General features: G+C 40.8%; 3 protein-coding genes across 3 annotated transcripts; 1 reads left to right on the top strand and 2 right to left on the bottom strand.

The window, feature by feature from the left end:
• Positions 1–10,900: 10,900 nt before the first annotated feature.
• tmem234 (transmembrane protein 234) lies at positions 10,901–13,167 on the top strand (the record flags this gene model as incomplete). The annotated part of the gene is made up of 5 exons (XM_083902771.1): positions 10,901–10,913; positions 11,435–11,586; positions 11,709–11,775; positions 12,249–12,341; positions 12,607–13,167. The coding sequence occupies 5 exons, from the start codon at positions 10,901–10,903 to the stop codon at positions 12,717–12,719; spliced, it is 438 nt and encodes a 145-aa protein (XP_083758897.1). The 3' UTR covers positions 12,720–13,167.
• Positions 13,168–14,109: 942 nt separating this feature from the next.
• On the bottom strand, positions 14,110–18,519 carry dcdc2b (doublecortin domain containing 2B; the record flags this gene model as incomplete). Its single annotated transcript, XM_083906281.1, has 12 exons — positions 14,110–14,172; positions 14,273–14,293; positions 14,639–14,704; positions 14,795–14,904; positions 15,350–15,518; positions 15,595–15,660; positions 15,750–15,789; positions 15,951–16,085; positions 16,168–16,299; positions 16,553–16,623; positions 18,088–18,139; positions 18,236–18,519. 12 exons carry the CDS (start codon positions 18,517–18,519, stop codon positions 14,110–14,112), a joined length of 1,209 nt encoding a protein of 402 aa, XP_083762407.1.
• An 827-nt stretch (positions 18,520–19,346) lies between these two features.
• Positions 19,347–21,011, bottom strand: iqcc (IQ motif containing C; the record flags this gene model as incomplete). Its single annotated transcript, XM_083906267.1, has 5 exons — positions 19,347–19,464; positions 19,837–19,958; positions 20,169–20,541; positions 20,655–20,801; positions 20,970–21,011. The coding sequence occupies 5 exons, from the start codon at positions 21,009–21,011 to the stop codon at positions 19,429–19,431; spliced, it is 720 nt and encodes a 239-aa protein (XP_083762393.1). The 3' UTR covers positions 19,347–19,428.
• Positions 21,012–21,280: the final 269 nt, after the last annotated feature.

The following is a 21,280-nucleotide window of genomic DNA, read 5'->3' as shown; positions in this document are numbered from 1 at the left end:
TGAACACCTGGTTAGCCTTTTCACCAGCATTACTGCAGTGAGTGAAACACTTCTTTTTGCTTGTGTGTGTGTGTGTGTGTGTGTGTGGACGCATACTACTGACAAACAGGTAGAGATGCAGCAGCAGAAGCAGAATGTGTGTCTTTGTTTTTCAAACATACATTTTATTATCTCCAGAGAACAGAGTCAGACGTTGTGTTGACGTCGTGTTGTTGCACAGCAGATTGTAGGAACCACTGAGGCGGATGATGATGATGATAAATGATGAAGAAAAGTCCGTTTTTTTACGTCAAACTGGGAGCATTTTGGTCGCAGATGAAATGAAAACATGTATAATGATGTACATATGCCAAGTGTTTTTGTTGCTGAGGCCTCGCAGTCCCAGTGTGCACTTTGTTACGGCTTCTCTTTGCGGTGTTGTAATGGAGAAAAAAAAAGAAAAAAGACGCTCAATCAAATGCAACTGTCACTGTGTTGTGTTAAACGGTTGGACGTTGGACTCTGTCTGAATGTTTCTGATCTTTCTGGGTGAACGTCTAAACTAAAAAGGTCAATAATCCAGTTTGTCACTGTCGTACCTGTTTCTGTTCAAATATGAATATTGTATCTTGTACCGTAGGAATCCAGAAAACAAAGTAGCAAAACAAGCAATAATTTACAGTTCTATAATACCGGTATCTGTATTTTCTTGTTCTGTACTTCTTTCTCAGAGATGGTCTCTGTCTCTTACAGTATCTGCTTCTATTTGTGTAGTATAATAGTTCCTTGTTTCACATACAGTATACATAAAGACATATTCTTAAAAAGACATGTTTAGTCTGGTTTATTTTAGGGCTTCCTTAAATGCATTTGTATTATTTCACATAATGTTCTCTTTACCTAAACCTGTCATGAATGTCATTTCCTGGTTGTGGTCACAGTGAACGGTCAGGTGACTGATGATGAACTCTGCTATAACAATAGATTTCTGCGTGAGGGGAGAAACACAAAGGTAAAGCTACGGTGGCCCTGAGGTGCCTCAAAACACAAACGCGATGTGATTTGCGTTTGTGTTTTTTGTGATTTGCATTTGTGTTTTTTGTTATGTGTTTGTGTTTCTTGATTTGGGTTTGTGTTTTTTGATGTGCGTTTGTGTTTTGTGATTTACGTTTGTTTTGCACCTCAGGGCCAACCGTAAAATGCACACGTCATAACACATCACTGTAGTGTTCATCACGCTTTCACCGTTACCTGCGTCTATGGTCTGTCGAGGCTGTAACAATGGACGACTGTCGGTGTGTTGAGCTGAAGCTGTGATGATGATGATGATGATGATGATGATGATGAAGCGTTCTCTGGACACTGAGTTCCTTCTTCTCCACCACACAGAAAGCCCTCTCTTCTCCTCACAATGACCCACACTGTTAAACATGATGATGATGATGATGATGATGATACTCGAGCACCTGAGGGGAACAGATCAGGTTCACATGCTCCTGTTGGCTGCTAATGGATCCACTGTCTTTAAAAAATGTCTTTAAAATTAAAGCAGCACAGGAGCTCACACAGGAATCTTGGCATTGCTCTGAAGCTTTTAGTGAGTCCTTAAAGGTGCTTTATACACAGGCATACACTTTATTTTCATTACAAATAAGCCATTAACTCAACGTAAAGATGATCGTTTAATGATTATAGTGGACACAAAGCTCCTGTCTTTTTCTGGTCTAAAACATATATTTGAATCACTGAAGCCAAACTGAAAAACTAATGGTCGTCGTGTTTTATTTTCAGGTAAGAAATTCAATCTACATAAGTACAGTAAACTGCACACTCTTAGAAATAAGGGTTCCTAAAGGGTCCTTCTACAAGGGTTGAGGTTCTACCTGGAACCATTCTGACAAACCCTGTCTTCTCTTATTTATGAAACGTGACCTCTGATGTTGTTCGCTCACACACACAGACTCTTCTGCAGTGCACATACAGCGTCTTTAAACAGCTCATTCAGTCCAGTGTGAAACAGAACAATGAGTGTTCCCTAACACGTGAAGTTTAGTTACACTTTCTCACAAAGGTGCAACACTGAAGGCCTTTATATTCACGGGCACCTCCTCGCCCCAGGAGGTAACCTGAGGCCGGAAGTGACAAGTGAGGCGTGAGAGACAAGAGAGACATGTGTGTCACTGGAGCTGCTGTGACGGGGGACGGACAGAGACAGAGCGACAGTTAAAAAGATGAGCAAACATTCGTCTCCATGCTGTGTTTTTGTTTGTCTGTGGACAGAAACTTTCACACAAGCGACGACACAAGGGAAGGAAAAGGATTTCACTTCTGTGTCATGAGTGAAAAACACACCCTGTACCCTTTGAACACATGGAGTTAATTTTCAACCACGCAGATAAAACACGTTTGTGTGAACATGAATCCACACATTAATCACTGTGATCCAGATTATAATCAGGATTTTTTTTTTTTTTTTTTTTTTTTTAAGTCTCAGGTGTTGTTATTGTGGCACACCTTTGAATATGTGAGGACATCCTATATCAGATGCAGACAGTCAGAGAGAGGCAGTCGTCATGGTGAGAGCAGATCAGTGGACAGGGCACGCCTCAAGGCCTGGGGCAGGTGGACCTGAAAAACCAGCTGCCTCAGATTATTACTCTCAGTGAGGAGCAGCAGGTGAGGGAGTGTGGAGCCTCGTCCATTTCCTCCTCTCATTCCCACAGAAACAACACACGCACACACACACACACAGGAACCTCGTGCTTCACCTGCAGGACTTTACATTCCACACACACACACACACACACAGTGTGAAGTCTCTCCCTCCCCAGACCTGCTGTGACTGTGGACTATGCCCCCTTCAGTCAGCTGAGGGAGGGGGCGCTGCACTGCTCAGGCTCTCATCAGGAGAGGAGACTTGAGCTGAAATCACAGAGGAGACTTTCAGGTGAGTCGTGAGGTTCATCTCTGCTTCTGATTCTTTCTCTGGGCACAAATGTGTCTCTGGAGCTGTGTGTGTGTGTGTGTGTGTGTGTGTGTGTGTGTGTGTGTGTGTGTGTGTGTGTGTGTGTGTGTGTGTGTGTGTGTGTGTGTGTGTGTGTGTGTGAGAGAGAACAGAGGTTCCAACATGGCGAGACAGCGGTGACTCTCAGGTGAAGCTGAATAGCTTAAATTCCACAGAGCTTTGTGATTTCTCAGTCAGTCCACTGCAGTGTGTGAGTGCAGAGACATGACACAGATGTGTGTGTGTGTGTGTGTGTGTGTGTGTCTGTGTCTGTGTCTGTGTGTGTTTCCTTTAATGATAAGTCACTGATGGAACGGCTGCACTCATCAGCTGCTGTAGGAAAATGTGACTTTTGTGTTTGCACAGTGCTGTAGTTGAAGGATCAGCAGCATCACAGGTGTCATATATGCGTTTGTTTATTCTTCTTCAGGAGGAATAATGTGTGTGTGTGTGTGTGTGTGTGTGTGTGTGTGTAAGGATAGAAGTGTTACCAGTTCTTCGAGTGTGTTTTACTCCCGACTCTGAGCTGTTCTTATAGAAGTGAGGCTAAAAATCACAGTTTCTGCAGTGAGTTAAAGGACTGTGGTGTTATGTTGTGTCCTTGTGCAGTTGCTGTGGTTATCTCATCTGTCTGTCAGTCTGTCTGTCTGTCGGTCTCATTCATCGACAAATGCCAAGGTCCCTTTCTCATTATGTCAGTAACTCATGAGCAAATGCTGATAAAAGACTCTTCAGTCCTGTTGTGGACTCACTGTGACGACTTAGCGGAGGTGTTTTCATTTATTTCTTCGATGTTTTCAAGCAGAGACACACAGAGCTTTAAAAACCCTAACAACACAACATTCAAAATGCATTAAATAAGTACTACTGTTTAGTGTTAATGACACTTAATTATTAACCATAGTCAAGACTTATTAACCAGGCCCAAACCGTTTTTTATCTGACCTCTTCACTCATTCATGACCAAAGTCAGGATGAAGAGATGAAAGCAGATGAAGATGAACGCAGAGTTACTTATCTTCATTATTTCCTCTGATAAGCATCGTTTGAAACAAACCAGCACGCCGACATTATTCTGCTCTTTTGTCTTGGAGAAAATGGACACTCGTCCACGTCCATGTGAGACAATGACCTGACCTTAAAAGCATCTATACTCATAATGCTCATTTGTCTTAACCACAAACCCACAGCTCTGTCCAAGCTGTTTCCTTTTTAAAAGTCATAATTACAATTGTATCACAGTGATTTATCTGTACAGCACAGCACAGCACAGCACAGCACACGACTTCTCATAATTAGAACCTTTTACATGAATGTCTGACATCAAAACCAGGCCTCTGTGTGTCTGTGTCTGTGTCAGTGAGAGTCAGTGCTGCTAAAGTTGACACTGAGAGTGTGATATCAGTCGTTTGTGTCACAGCTGAAGTCTCCGCTCCACCTGTGTCTTATTAACCTGTTTTAAATTGACTGCTCAAATATTGACTCAGACCAAAAATGGAAGAAAAAAAAAACAACTTTGTCAATAAAGTTTCCTCTTATTGAAAAAGAGGAAAGCTAATTGTTCCTGTTCTCTGTTTGACTGCAGATCTATAAATGATGTGTTTACTGAGGGTGGGAGAGAGGATATTAAATCTGCACAGACGATGAACCTGTGAGGAAAATACTGAGCAAAGTTGTTGTTCGTTTTGCTGATCACTTGCTCTAAGTCCATTATTGATTCCTGCACAAGCTTTACCATGAGCTCTCCTGCTCGTAATAAACTTAAAGCTCAAAATTAAAGATGAAACGCCTTCATTTGTTGGTGCAGGGCGTCACAGGGCGTCACGCCAGTCTTTACTGGTCGTCGTGTTTGAATTTCACCTTCTCTTATTGTGACAGTAAAGATAGTTTCTGTGTCAGGGACTAAAGGTTAATGATGCTTTATTGTATTTGTGTATTATGTAAGACTCTGGTGCTGTGCTGCAAGTGTAAGAGCAAATAAGAAGTTCAGACTTTTTACAACATCTTTCATCCTTCGTGAAACAGCAGTAGAGGTCAGAGCTGGGTAAAATCACACTCTGCATGCAAAGATTACATATTCTTCTTTCTTTTTAATTACCATCCTCCTTTTCCACTTGCTTTTATTAGATCTTTAACTATGAGTTATGTTCTATTAGGCAGCGCCAAGAACAAGCTGTTTGTATTCCAGGATGTGTGATTGAAGTCATGACGTCACTAAATGACTATGTGATTAATAATTAGAGCATGGGGTGTGTTAGTCCAAGGTGTTTCCTCAAATATGGGCTTCTCTGATCCTGCATGGCGCTTATTATAAAAAACCTGACCTGCAGTCGTTTCAGCTGCTTTCACAACACTTTGGTCGACACGGGGAACTCTCACTCGCGGTTTCTATCATCGAGAGACAGAAATGTTGAAGCCTGCACTTCCAACTCGTGCAGAGGTTCACTGACAGACAGCGAAGGTTTTACTAACACAGTTTTGTTGCCACATGTGCGGGCTTGTGATAACAGAGCAGAGGATTTTTCTCTGTTTTGTTTGGAGATAAAGGTGATGTCCCGTGCAGAGGCAGCTGCAGAGCTGCATCACTGTCATACTCACACTGACGCTGTCAGAGCAGAGATCCCAGTAGTTTATGTTTTGTTTTCGATATCAGAGTAAAAACATGGGGGGGGGGGGGAAATCTTGACTGAGTACACTCTTAGAAATAAGGGTTCCAAAAGTGTCCTTCTACAAGGGCTGAGGTTCTACCTGGAACCATTTGCTTCTGAAAAACCCTTTCCTGAAGAAAGAGTTTTTCAAGCGTTCTTGGTAACACTAATGGTTCCAGTAAGAACCATTTTGATCCAGAGAACCCTTTAAAACCCCTTTCCTGAATAAAGGGTTTTAAAAGGGTTCTTGGTAACAATGAGGGAACCAAAAAGGGTTATTCTATGAGGACAAGCCGAAGAACCCTATGTGGTTCTACTTAGCACTTTTATTCTAAGGGTGAAATAACATCCACTGCAAAAAGCCCATGTTGCAGTGTGTGTTTGTGCGCTAAATAAGTGCAGACCATAATAGCAACTTCTTCTGATTTTATTTGGTCGTAACATGTAACAAAGAGAGGAAATGTAGTGGAGTAAAAGTATAATATATATATATATATATATATATATATATATATATATATATATGTATATATATATATATATATATATATATATATATATATATATATATATACAATATAAATAACAAAGTAAAGTACAGATACATGGATTTTGTACTTTGTGACTTACTTCGTTATGACACTGCTTTGTTTGGATTTGTTGCTCACACGCTTGCGTCTGTTAGATTAGAGATTAGAGATGAGAATTGTATTAATCCCTCTGGGAAATTAAGGCTCCAGCAGAAAAATACAGCAATTTAAAATCTACATTTTTTACACACACACAAAACAAAACTGTATATACTATAGTATATCATATTATATGTTATATTTAATATATGGTATTATAATGTTAATGAACAGATATTCATATTTATAGTGAGAGTAAAAAAGAAAACAACAGAAAAGGCTGTTATTTTATGCTTTATATTGACTGTGGACTGAAATAAAAAGTGATCTGTACATTAAGTGAATTATTTTTAACTCTTTCAAACATAATATTATCAATAACAACAACAACATTATACTGTTATTAGCCTCCAGTATATGATGCCTTTGTCTTTTATCACCTCAACAAACAGCAAATGTGATATTTATGTCATATTCATGTCATATTTATGTGATTAGTACTAATCTCTGTGCTTAGCGGAGTTTGTCGATCTGTGTTTGCCGTAGCACAGGAAGCTGGAGAACACCTGAGTGGCAAGAACCGGCGTTTGGTCATAAATAATCACATTAGAACGTCCACAGATGGAGAGCGCTTTACAAAGAGAGCGCTGTGTTCTCATGTTTGTCTTGTGAGGGTTGTCACATATATGATATATGTATATATATATATATGATGTATGATATAGGCATAAATGTGTCATATACACATGGTGCTTTGACAACGCTCACCACATTAAACAGTGTGATGGAGAGAAGAGTAAACGTTAACGCTCCATTAATGCTCAAGACAGTGTACACAACAGGAGTGAAACACCGTTCATTCATTCATAAAGAAGACGGCGACACATTTCTTATCTCCTGACACATTTAACTTCCTTTTAATCTCAGTTTAGGATTGCGTAAATACGGTGAGAGGTAACTAAATCTCACCTCTCAGCAACTCTGCAGCGAGTAACTGAACACATTTGATTAGATTATTTACACCTGACCTGTCAGAATAAGGACAAGCAATTTAAAGGTTCTGCATTTGTTATTCCACATTTAAACATGAGTGATAGACCGTAAGGTAAGGGATTCCTGATGTTGTGAGGACCTAAACCTGAGGACCACAGTCACATTATGGGGACTTGTCTTAGAGTCCACGTCACATAAATGACTGCATTTTAATGTGAAGACATCGAGGTGAAGGTCAAGGTTCAGATTAGGTCAGTAAAGGTCAGAGTAAAAGTGCAGGAAATGAATGTAGGCCAATGCAGTGTCCTCTGAAGTTATGGAAACCAGTGTGTGTGTGTGTGTGTGAATGCCACATTATCAGATTATTATAACCGAAGATGATTCAGGCGATAATGAAATAATGAGTCACATTATCAAGTCTTTGTTTTTTACGTCGAGAGAACGAGGACATCCCATGATGACGCGTGTTTGAGAAGCGGCTCAGCGGAAATCTATGTCCTCATAATTACAACGTATGTCATTATGTGAAGTTCGCATGCGTTCCCATCTGCTGTCATGCAAATGTGCTTCAACCCCACACTTTTGACTTTGGTAGAAGTCGAAGCAACTTTTTTTTTTAATAATATTACTGAAGTAAAAGTCATTTTCTGACATAAAATCTACTTAAGTTTTGAAAGTAATAATAAAAGTATTAAAAAGGTGAGGACAGTTATCTTTCAACTGGAAGGTTGTGGGTTCAATTCCTGGCTCTGATGAATGGAATGTGTGAAAACTGTAGAGTAAAGCAGCATCATCAAGACTAGAAAAGCTCTATATACTGGAACACTGTCAGATGACTGTTAGATGTAGATCATTAGAGAATTATGGTCTGTAATGTACATGAGTCATGACTCTAAAGCTCTCTGTCTTACTGGGTTAGAGTTAGGGTTTAATGACTCAGACAATCACTTTATGTACATGTTAAAACAGACGCTCTAGAACTCCTGAGGACACACAGGTCTTAGGCACAGTATAAGCTGTACTCCAAAAGTAGGTTAATGATAATTATAATTTGTGCATCAGTGCTTTGGAAAATCAACATCCTCATTTTTGTGGTTTCGATTTTTCAAAAAAATCATTCAGCACTTCTTCTTCTTCCTCCTTCTTCTGTCTAAACAGTTTAAATAAATCAAAGGTTAATTCATCCTTCTTCTGTTTTTATTCCATCACTTTTCTGATGTTGACAAAGTATGTTTACTCTTACGTCTGTTTATTATATGTCTGATCTGATCTTGTTTCCTTGTCTCTGTAGGTCACTGCTGAAGATGCAAACTTCAACTGTCTCACCTGTGACCAACACTACGCTACCTACAAATACAACCGCCGTCACAAAGTCCAAGGAACAAATACTAATACAGAGTGAGGATCAGTCACGTTTGTGTCTTGTCCTCCTTGTCATTCAAAAAAAAAAAAACAAGCTTCTGCATGTCACACATGTGTTAGTGATGTATGCTTCCTGTGTTTGTCCTGTGTCTCTCTCAGGTTCTGGGGCTATGATTGCTGTCATTGTCGTCGGTATCATCCTCATTCTCGCCATTCTGCTCATCATCCTGAAGACGTACAACAGGTAACGCCACATTCCTCTCAGTCAGGACCGTTCCTTTGCGTTCTGAATGACACGAGCCGTGAAACAACAGTCCAGCTAAATTTAGCCACAGGAAGGACAACATAAACACCTGACGTTTTTCATTTATTCAGGAAGATGTTGCAGATTAACACTTACATTCATACATCCTCATATTCATACGTTACTTTTAAAAGCTTCTTTTCCATACTTTGTAAACTTTAGATGACATGTATAGGTTTGTAATGAACAGCTTTGGTGAAAGGTTTTACGAGAAATGAGATTAAAAGGCTGCCGCACACTCATAGGCCACTTTATTAGGTACAAAGGACGCCTAATAAAAATGGCAGGAGTGGCAGCCTGTGTGTTGTGATGTGTGTTCACAGATGGCTGCTTGCATACCTTCTATGTAATGATTGGTTGTTTGCTGTTACTGTGGCCTTTCTATTATTACAAACCAGTGTGGCCTTTCTCCTCTAGGCAGAGTTGCAGTGTACTGCATATTTTCTGTGTGCGTGTGAAAATCCCAGGAGAACAACAACCACGTCAACGTTTAAAGTCGCTTAAATCACATTTGCTACTCATTCTGACCTTGACCACGTCAACATGTCTTTATGCTGCCATGTCAGTAGCTGATTAAACATTTGCCTTCACAAGCAGTCGAACAGGTGCACACGTGTTACGTAAGGTCTGTTTTAATAAAAGTCTCCTTGTCGTCAGGTTTACACATACATCCAGGATCCTGGGCTCAAACAGTGGCTCCAAACAGCGTGGAAAGTTGTCTCAATCCACGGGTCAGAGCAACATGCCGCTGAACACCATGCGAATCAACTCTGTGGCGGAGAGCACCACCAACTTATACCCTATCTCAGAGAACGGCTTCCAGCTGCCCAGAGCAGAGCTGAGCAGCATGGAGGGAAACCACCTGGAGCAGTTCAGCACCACCAGCAGCTCCACCGTGGTCACCATACACGACTCACCGTCACTGGAGAACACATAGCACCGAGACTGTGGTTTAGTCTCACTACAGGCAGTGACTGGTGTGTGCTGACTGAATCCTGTGGACAATCAATGTGTGACCTGAGCGTTTGTGCTGTCACTGTCTACACTAACTGAGCCACTGCATGGATGACAATGATGTCATTCTGATGTCTAAAGCACACATAATGAACAAAACCATCCCAGACACAGACACATGGGGTTGAATGAAGGATATTGCATTGAAAGAGGAGGTTGTGAAGAGCTGCTTTTTGGGCTCACTCAGTGTTCAGAAGATTCAGATGATAGATGCCATTAGGTTTCTAATTGATAGTACTTTTTGTTGATGTTCCAACAATGTTTGTGTACATTTCTCTATTAGGGAGTGGAACCATATAGGTTCTTGAGTAAATGTAAAATTAGTATAGAATAAAGCCAGTATGCCACAGAGGATAACCCAATGTGTCATGCTTACAACTATTATTATTATTATTATTATTATTATTATTATTATTTTATTTTTACCATGTAGAGAGCACAGTGATATTCTGTGACACTTGTGGTTGTCAGCCTAACACTGATGTGAACCATTTCTCAAAAAATACTACACCAAAGGATTTTGCACTTTATTTTCTTCCTGTATTTGTATTGTGTGTGTTCTTTCTTTATTGAATTGAAATATATGAGAATAAATTTAAATATTTCTTAATGTGTGTGTTATTTGTTCAGAGGAAAACAGGACATGAAACTGTGACGTAAAGAGAATAAAGGATATTTGTCACATCGCCCTCTGCTGGCAGCTTGTCGTACAACCACACTCAAACACTGTCAAGCTGCATTCAATACAGAAAATGTTGCGAAATGTAGTATTACGACTCTCTAGCGTCCGCGTTTCATTTGGTGTGTTATTATTTGAACAGTTGTGATATTTATAGCTAATTATATTCACTAACTTCTGTAAAACCCGCGATATTAGTCACTTGAATTTTTACACTCGCCATATACAAAAAAACAAAACGTGAAGAGCGGTCTTGAACGCACCCTGTTGTCGACTGTTTACCTGAAGATGGTGACCGTAGGTGAGTGTGTATAATCAGCTAATTCATCCTCTCACTCACTGACAGTTGAACTAACGCGTCTGTATTTCAAAACGCACGCGTATCTGTTTAATATCAGATCACAAAATATATCAATGCCATAAAAGCAGGCAGCCACACAGTTGTCTACATTTTAGAGCGCATGCTAAGGAAGAAAGCTAACTTCAGCTAATGCTAGTAGCTTCGGTGGCTAACTCTAGTAGCTAACGCTCTCACTTTTTTATAGGTTCATACGTGTTTATATGATGTATGTGTATAAAGATATAGATATATGTGACCACAGCCTGGTTATAGGTTAATACATATTGATATGTCATATCAACACGTATTGACGTGTTGATATGTCATATCAATACGTATTAATTATATATACATTATATATAGAGAGTCTGTGAGTCTGTAAGTGAGTCTCATGTCGTGTGTTGTGTTGCAGTGGATCTGCTGAGTCTTCTGCTGGTGTATGTGAATCTGTCTGTGAGTGATTCTCGTGTGTTGTGTTTCAGTGGATCTGCTGAGTCTGCTGCTGGTGTCAGTGCTGTGGGGCTGCACCAACCCTTTCCTGAAGAGAGGAACAGAGGGCATAGAAAATGTGGCAGAGAGCAACAGAGTGTCTCAGCTCCTGGCTGAAGTCAAGTTTCTGTTCCTTAACATCAAGGTAAAACCTGGTATCAGATATTACTCCTTACTTTGTTTGTAATGCATCAAAACATCAAAGCAAGTGTTTAAAACATACTTGACAACAGCACGGAGTCTGATTCGGTTTCTGATCTTCTTCAGTACCTCGTCCCCTTTCTCTTGAACCAGAGTGGCTCTTTGATCTACTATTACACGCTCTCCACCACAGGTGAGACAAGCATTCTGGGTTTCAATGCATCACAACTTCATTTCATTAGATTAAAAAGCACAGGTGTGGAGAATAAATAGCATCATACACGGCACAACTTTATTCATCATCAGAGCTAATAAATGCTAATCTTCTGTGATTGATGTCTTGTTAGTGAGCCATTTTATAGTAAATGGGTTAAATAAAACCGACACAGCATGTATTTTGAAAATCACAATTACATACCAGTAATACAACGACTCTACGACTAGGGCTGCAACAATGAAATGATTAGTAATCAACTATTTAATCAATCACCTACTATTTTGATAATTGTTAGTTTGTCAAACTAATCAGTTGTTATTCAGAGCACAGCATGTTGGATATTCTCCTGCTTTAGATTTTGTCTTCTAAAGTACACGATTAGTTGAATTTGTGCTGATATTAAAAGGAAATGTTATATCTGATGTTTTTTCACTGTTCTTTTTACCCAGAGTTATCCGTTGTTGTTCCAGTGGCAAACTCGCTCACATTCCTTTGCACTCTGCTCACCGGCAAGTTACTGGGTGAAGAGTTCGGAGGCAAAAGTAAGTCAGAACTGATGCTGAGGCAAATGCTTTAGTCAGTCACACATTCTGTGATATTAATTCTTAAAAAAAACAGATGCTCCAAACTGTGGGATCAGGAACACATAATAGTGGCTTATCTCAATGTGAAAGTAAGACAAAGAAGATTCCATTGGTAGTCTCTACCTTCCTTTCCTTAAAATGACAGCACTGGTTATGTTGTGTCCTTTTTTTTTTAACTTGAATTTCGTGTCAAATCCTTCCCCTCACACCTCACTATGTGCAGGTGCTGTTGCAGGGATGTTTCTCACCATGGCCGGGGTCACTCTGTGTATTATAAGCTCCATCACTGACAATGACAACACTGGGATGCAGAATATGACTCAGTCTGTGCACTGATGGAAATGATGACATGAGAGCAAATCCTTCAGCGCCGTCAAAAGATTAGCAGGAGGAAAGACGGAATTGGAGCAGGAGCGGAGGGGGCAATTTAGATTCAGAGAACGTTTCTGCTGAATTGTGCCTGAATGAACTCGTCGTGAGCTTCACAAGACCTGGTCAGAAACTCTTAATGCCAAGTTGAAGGGGAAGTGAGTTCATGTTGAGTTCACCCGAGAGCTGCATTAGATTTATGGCTCTCACATTGAAGTTGGTGGTTGTTAACTTTTACTTTTCAGCACCCTGCTGCCCTGCCATGGGACTGGCATCTGCAGAACGATAGAGAACACATTTAAATAAGGCTGGGGTTTGAAATGGACCAATTAGATATCTCTTCTGGGATTAAAAGGGACATTGTACTATATAGTATTATGTGTTTAGGCAAACAAGAGCACAAATAGCAGTTAAGTCAGTGGATAATGATGCACTTAGTGAAGTAGTATTAAAGTTGAAGTATTTAAGTTAGCTCTTTAAATATGTCTAGATAAAATTTTGCCATATTCAGAAATAAATCATTGCACGGTAATGTAGTGTATATTTTTATTGTATGGAGCATTGTACAGATTACTTTGTTTTGTTGCATCCATGCAGCCTGTCATGTCAAATATTTTAAGAATAAACACAATTCTTAATATATTTTTTTACACCGTCACACATTTGTACAAATACAGGAATGTGTAAAAAAATGTCTTTATTTACATCTACTGCATTAGAAAGATCCTTTAAAACAGACAGGACACAACATTGTTAACACTAATGCAACCAAATCCAGTCCAGTTTTGTTTCTTAGGCTTGAGCGATGTTCATGTAATTTCACACAAAAAGTCCTCACTTCTTCTCTAACGCCACCAGCAGGTTGAGATCGGTGGTTTTCAGTGACGTTTGGTTCTTTGGTGACAGACTAACCTTTAATCTCAAGTCATCACTGTGATCACTGGACTGTGATCAAAAGCTTGAAAAGCTGTTTATTAATGTTTAGCACCTCTTAGCATATTAATATATTAAACTAAGATGGAGAACATAGTTAATTTTATTAATCATGTTTAGTACTAAAATAATTTTCATGTAGAGGTGTGCAAGCATGCTACAAATGTGTTGCGTTTTTGCAGTGGACTGCAGGTTATTGTGCTATTGTGTCCGTTTCCCGTTTCTTCTTAATTTATTCCAGGAAGGTCACATTTTTCTTTCCGTCAAGTTTTCTAAAGAATAACAACATGAATTCATGTTGTTACTTGGCTCATTATCACAGTTACAATTCTACATTCATTTCCTTTCTGGTGGTGATCGTTTTCTGTGCCTTTGGACGTGGTCCGGCTGTTTAGGTGATGACCTCGGTGAATCCTCTCCTCTTTCACTTGTCGTTCTGATGGTGGTTCTGTTCTACTGTATTTGATGGGACTTCCTGTGCTTTGTCCTGGTGAAACAGTACAGACATTTTCATCAGACCTTTAATCATATTCATGCCAATAAGAAGCATCATCCAGTGATGAGCAGTGTGAAGTGGGGGAACATACCTTTTCTTCATCGTTCTCCGTCTGTGAGGTGATTAATGAAGGTCTTTGAGAGGTGTGCTTCAGTTCTGGTTCCTTTTGTGATGAAAGACAGTGATTACTGCCTATAACGTTTGTATTCAGTCCACAGTCTCTTAAATGATAGTCACTGGTTGTGTGTACCTGTATTTCAGCAGCAGATGTTTCTGAATGTTCTACACCATTTTGTTCACGGGACTGTTCCTTTAAAAGAAGAACAATACTTTATGAACCCATTCATACAGGAAACAACAACAATTAACAATTAAGACAGATGTGGTTGATAATCTAAATGTAACCACCTAACCATGTCTCATTTCATTATTTAGATAAAGACTTGTTCATGTCTACCTGCTGTGTGCTGTGGAGAGGCTCGTCTGTGTCGACTTCTTCATTCTCCACTATTTCTGCAACTCTCTTGAAAATTAAATGAGAGGAAGATTTAGATTCATGAAGTGTCTTTTTTTTTTTTTTTTTTTTAAACGGAGAGAAGACTGTTGAGTTGACCTGGTCAACAGGAAGCTCTGTTGCTGTATTTTCATCCTCTTGCACCTCCTCGGCTCCTCGTACCTCCTCTCTTCTCTTCCGTCCCGCTCCTTTAAATACGCTGGACTGGACTTAAGTAAGAAGACAATACTCATTATATATTCAGTCAATAGCAGACATGTATAGACAGGATTCAGTATGCCACCTTACCCTTGGTACAGGCCATATTTATCCCCCGCCTTTATTACTCGCTGACCCTTGCCTTCAGAGCCACTACTGAGTCTGCACTCACATATTATTTCTACTCCTACTTTAACTCTTCTGCTCCTTGGACCACTGCATTCCTTCACTGAACACCATCTCGCTCCTGAAACCGAGTCTCTCTCTGTTTTTAAGACATTCTTAAAGACTCATCTCTTTCTAAAATCTCTTACCACCACTGTCATTTGCCTTGAGTTTTCTCTACTCCTGCATTTCCCTTTTTGATCTTGTCAGTCTCTTCAGAACACACGACTAATATAATGATAATTGAATATACAGTATGTGTATTAAGTTAGATTTGACTTGGCTCCTGACCAGATCCGTTTGTGAGTTGTAGTCTCGACAGTCCTCTGTTTTTGCGGATTTTGACGGGCCTGGCGAAGAATGCAAAGGCCTCGTCTGCTTCCTGTCTCCTGCTCCTCTGCTGTGTGTCTTGTGGAGGTGCAGATTCATCTCCTGTTGACTTCACCCTCCGGCCATCTGACTGAGAATAACATGAAGGATGTTATAAGTCCCGTTATAGCTGCTGTAGTGAGAATAAAACATAAGGGAGAACTCACATCTGGTGAGTTGAGCAGAGCTGAGTCACTGTACTGATCGGCTGCACCGCTCCCTGCTTTCCTGTTCTGTAAGGAAAATGACAGTTTTCAATTAGTGCTGTACTTCAGATGGAAAATGTTGTGTTGTGTGCTTTGTAGAACAAACCCAAGGATACCTCCGTTCTCCTCAACAGTCTTCTCTTTCCTTGGTAATATCTATAAAATATAGAAAAAGATAGTGAGTCATCATCTATTGTCCGTGTTCCCTCTTGTCTGACAGTCATTCTTGTGTCTTTATAAAGGAGAACGAGCAGCACAGACGCACACAAACACGTCTGTTTGCACACATTCATCGAGGTGACCTTGCATGACAATACCTCTCCGTCGCTTTTGAAACCCACAGCTCCACATATGGAAGTTTCTTGAACCTCTCGGTTCCCACGGCAACATAGCAGTGACCAGTCTCCAGCTCCCCAGCTGAGGACACAGTCACTCCGTCCAACGAACACAACCTGTTTGAGTGTTACAGAGGCGTTTAGTGGATTTTGCTGGCTCTCCTCAGTGTGTATTGTCTCTGTCAGGTTTCACACACACCTGCGCACAGCTCCTGTTCTTAAACAGACTTTCTCTGTGACCATGCTCAGGACCTGCTCCAGATCCTGCTGCATGCTTCGAGGGATAATGAATCGAAATGGTGGACACAGGAGGTCTCCATTACGGAAGATGCTGGACAGAAGCATTAAAGCATTTCAATTAGCATTTGAAACATGACTCCTGCATAGCTGCACTATGTGAACACTGAAAGGTTTTCTCTGAGTGTGTGATCATATTTAAGTAGGAATAGAAAGTAGAAATCATGTTGTTTTGTTTCGACATGCTGGTGATGGAGGAACATTCAGTGGATTCAAATCTTTAAACCTATATTCTTACAATTAGATCTTCTCTGTATTGTGTTTGTGTAGGTGTTCATTCAACTTACTGTATAATACAAGGCACAGGTATGAACTTCCTCCATTTGGCTGAGACATTTGGCCTCTGGGTTACTTTAACCTGAAGGAGACAGGAGAAAAAGATGTCATATCCTCTGCTTTATTAAATATTCCCTCAGTAGATTTACATTATCCACATTCTGCACGTCCACCGTGGCAAGAATCAGTTACCCCAAAAGCGTGATTACTGATTGACTATTCTGCTCATGTCTGCTCAAAGGCTGCAGCCATGGAAACTAATCTCACTTCATGGCTTCTTCAGTGACACTTAAACATGTCGTATCTGATCTGAGGGCTTCTCTCGAAGCTGGAGCCAATATTTGTGTCTGCTCTGCAAAAGCAGCCAAAATGAATCGGCCTAGAGCAAAACTACTCATTGATAATCTTTCCTTGTTGTTAATTTGACGTGTCAGACATTTAATGCTCTTACAGTATTTGTGAACAGTGAGGCCTGCCCAGACATGTTGACCGTCTAATAACCAGCAGGATCAAACGCTCTCTCATACAGACACACTTCCTGCATGGCTCCACAGCAACCACAACACTGGCATGTAAGACTCCACAATAGTAAAACTCTGCATTCCAAATGGCAGACACCCAAGGCACACACAGTTACTGTGCACTCTTTTATGTTTTGCAGAAAAGTAGCACTGCTTGTTGAAGACTGAAGATGGCTCTGCATCCAGCGGCGCGGGACACAAAGTCAGCACTTCTGAGCGTGAAGTGGTTTTGTGTTTGTGCTGCTTTCAATTAATTTCTTTTGAGTTTGAGGAGAGCTTCCACCTGCATGCTTTTGTACCTCTGTCCTCATCACTGTGCCCTGTCTTTCTTTCAAGTGAATAAGACCAATTTAAGTCTAAAATTGGCACAGCAGCCCCTGTGACCCTCATGTGGAGGATAAAGCAGTAGAAAATGGGACGGATGGATGTGCACACAGCAGGTATAGCAAAAACAACTACACACCAAAGGTTGCTCTCAGAAAAAACTCTTATTATTATTAAAATTATTATTTTAGATTAAATAAAGTCCTAACCTATACACATCATATTTTACACACTGAACAAATATCACACAGTAATCTTCAATATGTTATTCAAATGAAAATGAGAATAATGATGTAAATATGACCATTTCCTCTCATATCACGTTGCAATAGTAATTTCAGTAAAAATAACTGCAATTAGATACATTGTTTAGTCTAATTTATTACCTATAATAGTCCAACTCCTGGTGAGAAGACACATTTTCACCATTTAACCATTAACCATTTTCATTATTAAAAGTTCCTGACAATATCCAGCTGTAAGCCTTGAAAAGCCACGCTGAGAGCCCTAAGTGAGTGTTTGATAGACATTACAATCATGAGCCTATTATTCAATCAGTTAATTTACATGACAACTCTCACAGTGCACCTACAGTCACTCTAATCCTGGAAGTGATTTCATATTTAACTTGGCTAGTGTTCAAATGGAACATTCCTGCTGGTTAGACTGGGATTAATGAGTGACAGAAAATAAAAGCCTACCTGGATGTCTTCACGGGCAGCAGGGTGCTTTTTTGCTCCTACGTTCAGGTAACTATACATTAAGAAGACGGATATGATTAAGAAAAGCCACATCTTTAACATCTGTTCAATGCATTAATTTCACTAAGCCTACATCAGGTGTACTCACTCCAGTTTCTTGAACTTTTCAAACCCAGCAGCAACATACTTTGCTCCTGTCTGCAGGTCCTGCAGATGTGTGACCTTGTGACCCTGTCTGGGGGTGTACAGGGTCCTGACGGCGAGCGGCGCACCGATGTTCTCCGTCACGTCATTTAGAAAAGCCTCCATGGTGGCCACTTGGCGCTGGTTGACCACAAACCTGCGGCCGATGTAGAAGGGGTCACCATTCCTGTACACCAGCACGCTCTTCACAGGCGGCAGCAGAGTGGTGGCTGCAGTGCTGGCAGCCATCTGTGAAGCACCTGTGACTGCCAGAGTCCAAACACATGTCCTGTTAGTGAGTCCACACGCACAGATAACTTCATACTGTCACACATGAATGCAAAGACATGATGTTTGGTCCATACAGACACTGCTGAGTGGATGATGAAGGTTGTTGTGCTGTCTGGATTCCCACTCGCCACGCTCTGCTCCTCTCTATCTCCCCACACACAGCCACTACTCCACTGATGGCGGTGAGTATTTCCTGGTTGCCATGGCAGCATGACCAGCAATGACTGGCTTTGCAGGTCAAAGCATCAGCAGCAACCACAACAAAAGAGACAGACAGAGGAGGGGAGAGAGGGTGGCTCACTGTGTTGTAGGTTCAATCAAAAAGATCAATGTGACAGTTTGGATTTCTGGCAGAGTCGTTACTCAACGCTTCTTTTTAAATGATAACATTTGAAATAAGGGAAAAAAAAACGTATTCTTTTTACTATTTTATGCTTCATTGGCTTCTTCCTGTGGCGTCTCTGTGACGACATTAATAAGCAACAGCAGCTGAGCAGGAAACTCCCGTGTATATATTAATAGAATGAGTTTGATGAGTGAGAGCTCATTCGTTGTTGTCTGAATGGGAAATTTGAGCTTCTGTGAAACCAGACACAAACTTGTTTAAAGCCAAGGATCCTCCTCCTCCCACTGATGCTATTCAACAGAGCAGCGTCCTACACAATAGTTAACTACCTCGGCCTCTACTGATTTATGTCATGAGGACAATAAGTGAAACAACCGCACTGAGGGGAAACAACAGAGGACAAGCAGGTTTAGAAAAATAACTTTTATTCATCACTGTACATGATTCATCAAACACACAATCGACTGTTGACTGACAGCTGTGGAGACTCCGGTCCCACGTGATTATATTTGCTTCTGCTGTCAGGACATGATCAGTCTGTCCTTCAGAGACAAGTACTGTGAGAGGGAGAAACAAAGACAAATGCTTATTACGCTGCTGATGAATTTGAACACATTCAAACACAGCCTTAGTCAACAGATTACAGGAAACTCAAACACATGTATAGTTATATAAATTGGCTAATTTACACTTTGCCAAACAAGGTGATAAATAAATTGCTTCTGGCTCTAGCATTTGCTGCAGATTTATTGAGGTTATTATTCTGATACTAACAATGCTGTGAGAAATGCCTCGTCTTGCACCTTTTGTTGTGCTGACTTATTTTCAAGCCCACTAAATAAATTCTGGCTTGCAGTGGAGGCAATTTTCTTGCAGCAGGAGACTGCCACTGCTGAAAGAGCGTAGGAAACACTATATCTGGCTCTTACCTTTTTCCTGCTGTCAATGGCCTGTTGTAGCCAGACCAGCTCCATGGTCAGCGTGTTTCTATGGAGACGCAAGGCCTCCGGTGTGTGGGGCACCTCCTGAGCCGAGCAGTACTGACGGAGACCTGGATATAAGATTTAAAGAGACTCATACACTACAGCGAGAGACATGAGACAAACCACACTGTTCATTACGCTTCATAAAGACATCCATGTGTATATACAATCATACATTTACCAACTATCCTTTTAATCTGTCTGTTATTTTCTCTGTTTGTTTTGGTTTTATTATTGACAGATAAACGTTTAGTAAACCAGTTTTAGGCAACACTTACCCTGGTGATAGTGACTGTCGCTCACATCCAGCTCCAAACTGCTCCAGAAGGTGGTGGAGTTTCCGGTGCTCTCAATCACTCCTCCATCTTTATCTTCCTCCTGGTACTTCTGTCTAGCGTCCCCACCATCGTCTCCACCATGGCTGCTGGGGAAACAGTCTCTTGAAAGATGACGTTTGCTGTTGGTTTCTGAATCATCCCTCTCAGCTTCTGTCTTCTGTGAGAGGAGAGTGTGATCACCGCCTCTGTCTGACGAGAAGGAGGATGCTGCTGCTGCTGCTGATGATGCTGCTGCTGGGCTCTGAGGCCTCGCACTGACATCTATCCCTGGATCTGAAGGTAAACTCGCATCACTGCTGGGTAGAAATGGGTCCTGATGTCCATTCAAAAGAAGAGAAATATGTATTTAAGAGCTCACAAACACAAAACTTTCCTCACTATAAACGTATTTAAACATTCAAACTCACGAGTTGTACTCTAACTTACAGTGTCAGTGAAGTGGGGCGTGTGGACAATGTCCGTGTCCTTCCACTGCACGTGGGTCAAGTCTCCATCGATCTCTTTCACGATGTCTTCAAAGTCTTCTCGCGCACGAGCCAATTCCTTTCTCACCAAATATCCACGTGCACGTGCCTACAGGTGAGGGAAACACAGTAACAATATTAGCAACAGCTATAACATCAGCTGTTTACACGCGTTAGCAACATTAGCTATACGTCAATAAACAGTACACAACTCTCCACATATTCTGTATGTCATGAAACCTGGATCATAAAGACGGAAAAACAAGGAAAATATTACCTGAACCTGGACGACTGTCTTGTCCAGTTGACTCCAGTCCATTGCTATGGCAACGTTACGTGACAGCGCTCCACCGGAAAGCGGGAGACAAAACTTTTTTAATCTGCTTCTGGTGTCAAACTACAAAATTAAAAGCACGCCATTGTGGAATGTTGGCGCACAACGTTAGCGCCGCTACTTTGATCATTTAACTTTATATACCGCCACTAACAAAACTGAAACATAACTTTATGATACAAACTGAATTTAACTGATCCGAAATAGAAGCGTCATGAAGTGTAGGTGTTTTATTTTGACAGACGTGACATGAA

Source organism: Microchirus variegatus, assembly GCF_963457635.1.
Source record: "Microchirus variegatus genome assembly, chromosome: 2".
Classification (NCBI taxonomy): domain Eukaryota; kingdom Metazoa; phylum Chordata; class Actinopteri; order Pleuronectiformes; family Soleidae; genus Microchirus; species Microchirus variegatus.
This window is presented reverse-complemented; position numbering and strand designations above follow the sequence as displayed.